We start from the raw sequence: 12,182 nt of genomic DNA, 5'->3' as shown, positions 1-12,182 counted from the left end.
CTCCCTCACGTTTCTCTTCCTTCTAGCACACATCCCTGCAGCTCCATGTGGTTGTGCTTCAGGGAACCACGAAGTCAGGACTATTACAGACATCACGCTTGCGTTTCACCGTTTTCATACTGGAGACCTATTCTCCTTTGCTGGCCCAGCCAATACTCCTACCAAGAATTCTGGTTCTTCTCAGATAAAATGGGTGGGGAGACTCTAATTCCAGGATAATTGATTGTATTTGCCCAGCAGCAGCTCACTCACACAGGAGAGATCACATGGAGCCACCCCCTGTCCTCTGGAGTGACAGAATCCCCTTGCTCACCTGCTGGACTCCCTCCCTTAGGGCAGGCTTTTATTGGAAGCTTATGTCACGGAATCTAGTGAGTTACAGCTGTTCATTCAGGCAGTAGATCCCACCAGGCATCTCTGTTCCTCTGAGAATGCAGGGCAGTGAGACCCAGCCTACTTGATCAGGAGAAACAGTCTTTTTCCCTTGACTATAATTTCTCATTTAAACTTTTTATATTCACTTTGTGACTTATTTTGGGTAGGCTCTGGGAGTTGGTGACGGACAGGGAGGCCTGGCACACTGCAGTTCATGGGGTTGCAGAGAGTCGGACACGACTGAGTGACTGAGCTGAACTGAACTGACTGACTTATTGGAAAAGATATGTCTCATTGATCCTGTTGAGGTTGTAATTGATGATGATGTGAGAACAACAAAGGGAAGTGAAGAAGCCAGAGGGGCTGCATCTCTATCCCTTTCAAGATGTTAGTTTTTTTGTTTCTCTTTGCAACTTTTCTAGAAAGTAAAATTACACATTTTTTTTGTGTGGGCAATAGAAAACAAGGGTAAGTCTCAATGTCATGAATATGAAAGAAGGGAAGTGGTTTTCCCCTGACCCAGTGACGTGTTCTGAGTTAGCAAACTTCAGTGCAGCACAGCTGGGGACAAGTCTGAGGCAGAGGGAAACGATGAGGCCAATATGAACAACAGAAAGGCTGGGACAGGGCTGCTTCTTACAGAAGCTCAAAGAAGGACAAGTCCTTGATCTGTTGACTGCCGTCTGCTTTGTAAGACCAGCCACCTAATTTTTCTTTTCTTGAATCAGCATGTGGTCAGTATAAGGGCAGGAGGAAGAAGTCACACTCACCAGCTCACAAGAGACAGGCAATCAGAGCCCCAGTTGCTCGAACACTAATGCTCTCTGGCAGGGTTGACGAGACCAGCCTTGCTGATCATCTGCGTAGGTGATAAATCCACCTGGGCAAAGAGAACATGCTTTGAAATAACTAGAATGAAAGGGAATTAAATGATTCCAAAAGAGCCTGATCTTAGTCTAGCTAATAGTAACTATGACGTTAAAAATAATAACTGAATTCTATTGATTACTAACCCTCATGATCTCCCTAATATTCCAGCTCTCGGTACTATCACATTGATGGGTTGGGTTTCTGTGGGTTTTTAAAGAATTTTTAAAATATTTATTTTATATGTTTATTTGGCTGTGGCATGTCTTAGTCGATGTATGCTGGTTCTTGGATCTTGGTTGCTTCATGCAGGATCTTTACTTAAGCCATGGGAAGTCCTGCTTGCCAATTAGAATCTAGTTTCCTGGGGAGAGATGCAGCTCAGGCTCCCTGCTTTGGGAGCATGGAGTCCTGGCCCCTGGACCATCAGGGAAGTCAAGGGGTAGTGTTTCAATACATGAATTTGGGGAACACACACACATTCAGTCTGTAACACGGTAGCAAGGAGATACCAAGGTATTGTGTTTATGGCAAGGATTCATTAGGATATATTTCATTCTTGATATTAGTGAGGAGTAAGAACACGTTCCCTGATGCTGCCCTCACTTTTTATGGCACCTCCATCCTGAATTGATTGCTAATTAAACGTTACAAGACTACCGTGGACATGATTACCAAGGACCTGCCAGACAAATTTCACAGACTATCAGTGTTTATCAAAAACGACAGTGACAACAACTACAAACTCCTTAGCCTTTGTGAGGGACTCACGCAATACTTCCAACATAGTTGAAACTGAGTTAATAGTTTTGTTTCTAAGAGCCTCCTGCTAAGACTTTATTGGAATAAAATAATCTAAGAATGAAATGGCAAATCCAGTTTTCAAAACCTAACATGTCAGATTCCAAACTGCTTATCTAGACTGTGACGCCTGCGCCCACTGCATGCACTGAGCCCTCACTTAATTTCCTAGTTTATTTCTAACACAAGATGCACCCTTGTTGTTTCATACCTCGATGTGACAAACCTCTTATTTCCATTAGTTCACATCTACCTCCAAATTCTAGATAAGCTGAGCAATTTACAACGTATCTGATTATTTTGTATAATAAGCAAAATGAAATTATCAACTGGTAGTTATTACTGACAGTCTAAATGTGATCGACAAAATAATAATTCTAATAATTATAAAATAATCATATTTAACTGTCCAAGATGATTCATATAGATTGTGCAATGAATCCTCACCATAAATTGGGGATACATGATGGACAAGATCCTTATGAGTTTTGACTCTAACAGGAGATTGGGTTAGAAACATTTCAGTGAATCCTCTGTAGATAACACCAAGCTGATGGCTCTTGTGACTGTAATTTAAAAAAATACTTAATGCTTTTGAGAGGGTAACAGACAGGAAAACTGGGGGTCTCCAAACAGAGGAAACAGGCTGCAAGTGTGAGACATTTTTAATCTCTTTACTCTTGCCTGGAAAATCCCATGGATGGAGGAGCCTGGAAGGCTGCAGTCCATGGGGTCGCTAAGTCGGACATGACTGAGCGACTTCACTTTCACTTTTCACTTTCATGCATTGGAGAAGGAAATGGCAACCCACTCCAGTACTCTTGCCTGGAAAATCCCATGGACAGAGAAGCCTGGTAGACTACAGTCCATGGGATCGCAAAGACTCAGACATGACTGAGCGGCTTCACTTCTCTATACAAATTTAAAAAGAGGTTTCTCTCAAAATTCTGTGTTGCCATAATGACACCTGGTTCCACCTGAACTTAACTTTTCCCAAACCTTGAGCTGACCAATGCATTTTTCTTCTGGAAATGTTTGTCTTGAGCTGTTAATGTACTGTGTATTTACCCTAGACTCTGTGTTTAAGTCAGTTCCACCCAAAGGCTCAGAACCGACTTGACAAACCAGTATGTTATACTCATACCCTGTTCTCCTAATCTGTGTTAATGAAACTGTATATTTGTTTGGAAATCTGCCTTTCTTCAAGATTCACGTCCATCACTTTGTGGCCGGGGATGACTCACCTGGTGCCAATGTTGTCTCCATGCATGTTGTGGGTGAGGGGCCCGGTGCCCTTCTCTGAGTTTTGAGACATTTCCTTTCTCTAATTAGCAGACTGCTAGTAGCTATATAACATCTGGCTGAAGAGTAGCAAGGGCACTCTTACTGCCCCCTTCTGATGTCTATGTCAGAAGCTTTCTCTATCTCTTTTATACTTTAATAAAACTTTATTACACAAAAGTGCTGAGCGATCAAGCCTCGTCACTGGCCGTGGATTGAATTCTCCTCCGGAGGCCAAGAATCCTGGTGTCTCGTGGTTCAGCAACAAACTTTTTCTTCCAAATTATATGAATTTGACAAATGACAAAAAGAATAGAAGACCACCTATGCTAACAGGTGAAATGTGAGGGATGGAGCAGAGCATCGCCATTGTCATCAGCAGGGAGACCAGGAGTGCAGAAATTCAGCACTTCACCTGGGCCTCTCTGAAGCAGTTCAGGTCCTGCACTTAACTCTGGAGCCCTCCAAACTCCTTTTGCTGCGCCCCAGCGGCCGGGAGGGGGCGCCCGATCTCTCAGTAACTGACAGACCCGCACCGCCCACCCAGCGGGACCTGCCTGCAGGGCCGCCCCCTGGGGCATCAGATCCAAGGGGGGAACTCGCGGGTGGCCGTGGGCAGGAGCCGCGACCGGAGCGAGGCGCCGCCGGGGCCCAGGGAGAGGTTGGGGCCACGGGAACAGAGAGGAAACTTGCTTTTCGGGCCCCACTGCCCAGGCGAGCTTTGCGCTGCGTCGCTCAGAGCCTTTGATTTCTGCACCTCCAAAGTCTAGATAAGCTACCATTGCGTCCATCCTCCCCTTCCTGGGAGAAGATTTTAGCCAGAGCGGTTCACACCGGTGCCCTTGAATGCCGCGATTGACGGCTGGAAATCACAGCATGCTGTGGTATGTTTTCAGATTCAGGGTTGTTTTGGAGTGAGTGGAAGTCGTTCAGTCATGTCTGACTCTTTGCGACCCCATGGACTACACAGTCCATGGAATTCTCCAGGCCAGAATACTGAAGTGGGTAGCCTTTCCCTTCTCCAGGAGATCTTCCCAATTCAGGGACTGAACCCAGGTCCCCTCATTGCTGGCAGATCTTGACCAGCCGAGCCACAAGGGAAGCCCTTGTTTATGGGGAAAAGGAGTAATTCAGGGAAAGGGGAAAGGTATCTACAATCTGGATGGGAATCTACTAGATATTGGGACCCTCCAGTGGGAAGACTTGGGGACAAAACTGAGACTTCAAAAGAAGCTCCTTAGTACAGGGAAAATTGTTTCATTGAACATTAATAGAAATGGTTCATTTCTCCTGTCATGTTCATTGGTTGGAAAATGTTTTAAAATGTATAAGTCTTCAACTCACATCAAATTCAAATATTTTCTTTATGCCACAACAGTACTTTAAGTTCCTGGCTTTAACGGAAGCAAAATCATCAATAATGTTTTCAATATTACTTTTTTGTATCTCTCTCTTCATCTGAGCGAAAGCCATATTTGACAAACTTATGAACCAGTAACTATTTTGAATAACTCATTTCAATTTACAAAATCCTTTTTTCCTCTCATTTCTTTTAACCAAAGTTCATCTATTAAGCATTTTTTTTTAGTCAGTTTTTCATTGGAGAGTTTCATGAACTTTTTCAAAATGTCTTCTCATGTGGATACGTTGTTTAAAAGTTACAATTAAAATACTTTTAATTTCAGCATAATGTGTACTCAGTAGACACCAACTGTGAAATAGGCAGTTGGATATATAATTCCAGCATGCATCTTTGGAAGACATCATCATCAGGATAGATTTTTAAAGGCCTGAAAACTAGAGCAGGTCATGACCTAGTTCATCAGTTTGGACAGAAGACAGTTCTGGGTTTTGAACACAGGAAAACCACAAACTCCTTGGTCACAAATGAAATTCAGACTGGATACCAGCCAGATGGCAGGAGTGCAGTGTGAGTGTGCAGCCTGGGATCTGGTTGAGGACCTTGCAATCTGTGTGTCTTCTAGCTGGAGATCACGGAGTTTGAACGAAAATGAATCATGAGCTCCTTTACCTGGGTAAAGAGACAGTGCAAGAGCAGTGGGTGCATTCTCTATGGATCAGAAATTCACAGAGGAGGCCTGCACTTCCAGTGGATATGATGGGGAAAGGCTGTCATCTGTTCTAGTGCAGTGGTCTTAAAACTAACGTCTCAGCTCCACAGCTCTTCTCCTCAACGCTACTCGGTGATGCTGGGGCTCTAGTTCCTTCCAGGACATTTCTCCTTTGCCTGCAGATTGTTTTTCTTTCCCATGCCAGTTCCAAGGGTGGGCTAGAAGGCTGGAAGGAATTTTCTGTTTTCCTGACTGGAGTATGACTGATAACAACTGCCATCAATTAGGAAAAGGACAACTAATGATTGCTGCTAGATGCTATGTGTCACCAGTCAGATGGGCAAAAACTAAAAAAGATGATAAGACCCTGTTTTGGTCAAGGTGTGAGAACATATAAGAGCTTATATAGTCTTGATATGGATTAATGTAGCCATTATCATGGACAGGTGGCAGTATGCATGTGCAAGATTTATGTGTTGACAAATAATATTGAGTTCATGCCCCTTATTCAGAGAAAGACTCTCACTAGGGTATGGCACCTGCATTCACTTGTAGCAGTCTCTCCTCTAAAGGCACTAATTTCTGAGAAGGAACAGCTCTAGGACGTGACCCTGCCAGCACTTAGGGACTGGAATCTTTATGGAAAACAACTAGGATCAAACCCAGGCCAGCCCAGGGTTGGAGAGCAGAACCTTACACTGCATGGCCCTTGCTCTTTTCTTCCTGCCTGTGCCTTGCTGCTGAAAGACGGAAACCCAGCAGAGGGTTGAGAAGGTGATTATAGAAATAGGTTAAAAAGTAGTACAGGACTACTCATACTAAAGAACAAGAAGCATTATTAATGAGTAATGTGTGTGATTCTCTGCAGTCCTAGGAGACCTCTCTGATTTCCCTATTATTCATTTTTATAGTAGATCAAAGCATTTTCTACTAATCCTTCTTTCTCAAAGAATTTCTATGACTTCCTAGAATGCTTCTAGAAGTCTGAAACACAGAAATTGGAATTGTCTTCAGCACTGAGCACAGAAGAGTTAACAAACTAAATTGTGAAACTAGCACCCAATTTAAATATTTTTACCAAGGACCAGCATTTTTCCAGTGTTGCCTTTCAGTCACTGCCTCAGGCCTGCTGTCCTCTCTGTTCCTTGTGGGCAGTTACTCTGGGACTCACTGTCCTGATCATTTCTGCCAGGCACACTGTTATGCTTCTTGTAATATGGGCCCATTGATCCTAACAGTAACCCTGCGAAAAACTACTGTTATTTTCCACATGTTAAAGAAGAGGATCAGGACAGCATGCGTGCCTGCGTGCATGCTAGGTTGGTGCAGAGGTGTCCAACTCCTGTGACACATGGACAGTAGCCCACCAGGCTCCTCTGTCCATGGGATTTTCAAGAAAGAATACTGGAGGGGGTTGCCATATCCATCTCCTCAGTGTTTGTGATATTTTTCAGGGTCACACTGCTGTTAAATAGCAGAGCTGCATTCAAAGGTTTTGAAACTTCTAGAACTCTCCCTTCACTTGTGCTCTCTTCCAGTGATTTCCACTCAGAGAAACTTGGAAGCCAGAAACCATCACAGAACAGAGCTCCTGTGTTGGAGGCAGTGAAGATATAGTGTAAGGGAGTGGATTGTTCAGTAAAGCAGGACCGAGGAGAAGGCGGGAGGAAGAGTAACAGGTGTCAGGCTCAGCCAGTCAGCACCACATGTTGGCAACTTTTCTGGAGGAGATGAGTCTTACCCCAGATACTGACACCAACAGTTCTTTGTTGACTGGGTATAAATTAGTTTATCTGTGACTTCAGGACTAATCATTTTCCACAGTTTCAGAACTCCTTTCTACCTTTTTTTTTTTTTTTTCTTGGAGGGGTGGAATGGAGGGCTGCACTCCGTAGCTTGCAGAATCCATGGTCCCTGAGCTCCTATACTGGAAGTGTGGAGTCTAAACCACTGGACTGCCAGGGAATTCCAGTAATTCCACCTTCTGACAATCAAGTGCTGAGAAGTAGTAGAACCATTCCATAGTATAAATGAACAAATGCTATTCCACAATAGGTTTATGTAGACAAAATAAAGATTTAGGTCTTCAGAATGAAGAAACAAGTTTTCCCTCATAAGAATTTAATAAAAACAAATTAGAAGATTAAGGAAATGAACATGTTATCTAAATTTTATTACAATGTAAACAAAAAGTTTAAATGAAAATATAAATATCATGAGATAAACTAATAAGTGAAAATATGTACATAAAGAAACATAAATAACATCAGGGCAGTCATCGCTATGCACAGATTCCCATGCAGCTGAATACTCTTTATACCTACTTGCTTATTACTACTGAGAAAGAATTTATTGATTTATTCAATAAATATTTTGGCTAAAGCAGAATTCAGAGTCTCTTAAATGACCACAGGTGGGAGTGACGTGGCGTCTTAGTCAGTGAGAGTCATGTCAAGGTGAGTTCAGGTTTCCATCCATCATCTTAACTTTTCTTGCAAGCTGGCTGATGAAGAGAAGGATCTCATGATTTCCAGTCTGACGATATCCCAGGCACAGTCGCTGTATCCCTTCTCTTTCAGGTAGACATGGATGCCCTGGAAGTACCTCTTCACGGCCAGGGTGGGGCCTGTCCTTCCCAGGGCAGAGTCTTCCCCTCCCATCACCTGCCCCAGGCAGGCGTCCAGGTCGTCCAGCTGCTGATGGAGTCCAGTGCGGAGCTGCTCCAGGAGGGTGGTGTTCCAGGCAGCAGAGGCACGCTCTGTGTGGAAGAGGTTGAAGCTCTGCTGGAGCATCTCGTGGAGCACAGAGATGGCCTGGGCTTCATGAAGCTGGCCGCCCTCCACCATCTCCTGGGGGAAAGCAAAGTCTTTTCTGTCCTGCAGACAGAAGCGAGAGGAGATTCTCATTTGGCCCAGGATCCTGAGGTTCTGGCTGCCAACTAGCATGTGGTTCTGAGACAGGTCACAGCCCAGGGATCCTCCCGGGCCATAGCTGACCAGCACCAGGGCCATGAGTAGAGAGAGCACGAAGGCCATGGGGAAGATGCGGCTGCTGCTGGGCTGCTGAGACGGCGTCTGGGTGAACCTTGAGGTAGGTTCTGTGATGCCATGCTTTCTAAGCGAGACCATTAAATAGGGAACATGATAGTTTTCATTTTCTAGTCATTTCTATACACTTTTACTTCCTAATTTGGTTTTCTGTTATGTATTGTGAATATGGTCATAGAAATTGTCATCAATGTAAACTACTAATTTTACCTTTTCCCAGTAACTTCAGATGTGCTTATCCAAATGGATATTCATCATCAGATGAGAAAGGTCTTTGTCTTATGTTAGAATTGAAGTGCATTTGTGATTACACACATCATTGCTCCCTGTTTCTCAGGCATAAATGTTCCTCTCCTCTTTTCCGGGAACACACCTGTAGCCCTCATCTTGGGCTCCGTTTCCCCTCTCACTCTGCCTCAGAAGCCAGGACCCTCAGCCCCGTGGTTTCCGTATCTATTTAGGGATTTAGCAGATCACTGTGGCTCCTGATCTCACTGAAACGAAGGATGGGTTTTCCTTAGTGTTTGATATAAAGAGCAGGCTGATTATTATCAGTCCATGAGCTCACCCCACGTTTTTCCTCCTTCTAGAACACATTCCTGCAGGTCCATGTGGCTGTGTTTTAGGGAACCACAAGGTCAGGGCCATTACAGACATCACCCTTTCTTTCCACCATTTTCTTGCTGGAGACCTGTCGTCCTCCACAGACTGGGCCAATACCTCCACCAGAATCCTGGTTCTTCTCAGGGAACATGGGTGAGGAGTCTCTAAATCCAGGATAATTGTATTTTCCCAGCAGCACCTCACTCACAAGGGAGAGATCACACGGAGCCTCCTCTGTCCTCTGGAGTGACTGAGTCCCCTTCCTCACCTGCTGGACTCCCTCCCTGCAGACAGGCTCACCACATCCTGTGGCCTCAAAATCTCCTTTCTGTGGAGGGCTTGTTGATTTGTTGGGAAAATAAATTCTCTTCCTGAACCCCATCCTCTCTCCTGGAGTGTTTCTGTGAAGGACCCTAGTTCTCGGTGGTGACCTCCTCTTCTCCTGACCCCAAGTGTCCAAAACATCAGCAGTGCTCAGATGCTGAGAGCAGAAGTGTGTTTGTGTAAGTTGGTGAAGGAATTTCCAACTGCAGTCGTTTTGCTTTTAGTAGATAAATAATATCTACTTTGCCAAGTACAGTTATTATTAGTCAACTCTTTTACTTAAACTGTTCAACACTTGTTCTGCTCAGAGTTTCTGAGCTGGAGGAAGGAGATTCAGTGCTGGCGTTGTCTCTTGTTGGAAGCTTATGTCACAGAATCTAGTGAGTTACAGTCGTTTGTTCAGGCAGTTGATTCCACCCGGCATCTCTGTTCCTCTGTCTCTGTCTCCTCTGAGAAAGCAGGGTGGTGAGACCCAGCCTACCAGATCAGGAGCAATAGCCTTCTTTCCTTGAGTGTAATGTTTCACTTAAGCTTTTAGATTCACTTAGTGACTTATTGGACAGGATTCGTCTCACTGCTCCTTCTCTGGTTGTAATTCATGATGAAGCGAGAGCAAGAAAGGGAAGGAAAGAAAGCCCAAGGGGCTGCATCACTTTCAAGAGGTTAGAATTTTTTTGGTTTCTCTTTGCAATTTTGCTAGAAAGCAAAATTCCACAGTTTTTTTGTGGGCAACCAGAAAACAAGGGTAAGTCTCAATGTCATGAATATGAAAGAAAGGAAGGGGCTTTCCCTGACACAGTGATATATTCTGGATTAGCAAACTTCAGTGCAGCATAGCTGGGGCCTAGGCTGTGGCAGAGGGGAAGGATCAGGTCAATATGAAAGGCTGGGACAAGGCTGCTTCTCACAGAAGCTCAAGGAAAGCCAAGTCCTGAGTCCGTGGACTGCCCTCAGCTTTGTAAGACCAGCCACCTGATTTTTCTTTCCTTTAATCCATATGTGGTCTGTATAAGGGGAGAAGGAAGAAGTCACACGCACCAGCCCCTGGGAGACAGGCAATCAGAACCCCAGTGCTAGAACACTGACCCTCTCTCACAGGGTCAAGGAGACCAGCCTTGCTGAGCATCTGTGATAAACCCACCCGGGCAATGAGAAGTTGCTTTGAAAAAACTAGAATGAAAGGGAATGAAATGATTCAAAAGATCCTGATCTTAATCTTGGTAAAAAATAATTATGTTCTTAAAAATGATAACTGAATTTTATTGATTGTAACCCTAATCTCCCTAATATCCCACCTTGTGATATGATCACATTGATGGGATGGGTTTCTATGGGTTTTTTAAGCATTTTAAATGCATTTATTTGGCTGTGCCAGGCCCTGGTGGCGGCATGCTGGATCTTCCATATTCCTTGCCGCAGATAGGATCTTTACTTGTGGCATGGGAAGTCTTGGTTGTGGCCTATAGGATCTAGTTCCCGACCAGGAACAAAACATCAAACTTCTAGGAGAGTGGACAACTTTCCTAGAATCTCTTCCTCAGCAAAGAACTTCAAGTGCTGTAGGATTTCTCTCCATTATGTACAAGGCCCTGCTCAAAAGGGAGGAAACTTGGGCTCCTGGGCTCGTCACCATCCTGCGGGCACTCCCTCTCCTAGAATGAACACATAGGGATTCAACATGCAGACCCTTGCCTGTCTTAAGGAACTTGCCCTCAAAGCTTCTCTTGGTTGGACTGAGGGTGGAGTAAAGAGGTTACTATTGGTTGTATTGATATGAAAGACTGCTATCATTCACTCAGTTCCACATTTTCAGGCTAATTTGCAAACTTTGCATTATTTGAATTAAAGGATGTCCTCTGTGACTGCTACTAAAGTTGTCTCGATGTTTTAGAAGACGAAAGGGAAGTCTGGTGTCGGCTGCACTCGGGAGCCCCAGATAGTGTGAGAGTAGAGCTTCCTGCTGCTCCCAGTCCCTCCTCTTCATCAGCTCTGAGTCCTGGCCCTCAGCTGCTCTGAGCACGTGCTGCCTCCTTCCTCCTCTTCCTGCCTCCAAAGTCTTGTCCCCTGCTCCCAGGAGGGCAGTCATCATCCCTTCCTGACGCTCCTGGAATCCACATCACCAAGCACATTGTCACATATGTGTGTGTGGTCAGCACACTCTGGTGAGAGAATGAAGAGAACGCTATGAATTAACCCATGTTCATTATTATGCCACTAGTATCTGTAGACCACCAGAATACAGGAGCTATAGACCTGTAAATAACTGGAGAATTCAAACCTCATGTATTAGGCCCTTAGAAAGGAAATGCAGAGAGATGTGGCAATTTAAAAATTGGTGCAATTTAAAAACTGTCACAGAGACTATGGAGTCACAGCTCTCAGTTCTCTTTTGGACTAAAGAAGAGAGATTGAGCCTCAGGTTTCTCTTTCAAGCTGAGTTGACTCATGTAGATGAATATCTCCTTTTGGATTGAGACTTTTCCATGAGTATATTTCATTTCCAGTATAATAACACAAAAGAAGCACTGAAGCTGTGACATTCTCTGATGCCCAGGATAGAAGGGAAAAGTTTTTCAGTGGAGACAAAATTGAGAAAAGTGCAGAAAGTGACAATTCTGACCTATTTAAAGATCTTATCTGGGGGGAAGTTGCGGGGAACAGCTGGATAAAGGCTGGCACAGCCCCACGTCTGCAGCATCACCAAGCTCACCAGATGCCACCCGCTTCCCTGATGACAGAGAGGGTGATGTTCTCCAGCCCTGGAGAATGGTGATCATCACCATTGCCACCCTCTGGGAGACCAGGAATCCCC

General features: G+C 44.5%; 1 protein-coding gene across 1 annotated transcript; it reads right to left on the bottom strand.

The window, feature by feature from the left end:
- Positions 1-7,873: 7,873 nt before the first annotated feature.
- LOC114112843 (interferon omega-1-like) lies at positions 7,874-8,431 on the bottom strand. The gene has a single exon (XM_027963943.2). It carries the CDS (start codon positions 8,429-8,431, stop codon positions 7,874-7,876), a length of 558 nt encoding a protein of 185 aa, XP_027819744.2.
- Positions 8,432-12,182: the final 3,751 nt, after the last annotated feature.

This window comes from Ovis aries, chromosome 2 (genome assembly GCF_016772045.2).
Source record: "Ovis aries strain OAR_USU_Benz2616 breed Rambouillet chromosome 2, ARS-UI_Ramb_v3.0, whole genome shotgun sequence".
In the NCBI taxonomy this organism is placed as follows: domain Eukaryota; kingdom Metazoa; phylum Chordata; class Mammalia; order Artiodactyla; family Bovidae; genus Ovis; species Ovis aries.
The sequence above is the reverse complement of the archived record's forward strand: the minus strand, read 5'-3'. Positions and strand labels throughout refer to the sequence as shown.

Coding starts and splice junctions, on each gene's coding strand:
- LOC114112843 (XM_027963943.2), bottom strand. CDS start 8,431: ATGGCCTTCGTGCTCTCTCTACTCATGGCCCTGGTGCTGGTCAGCTAT.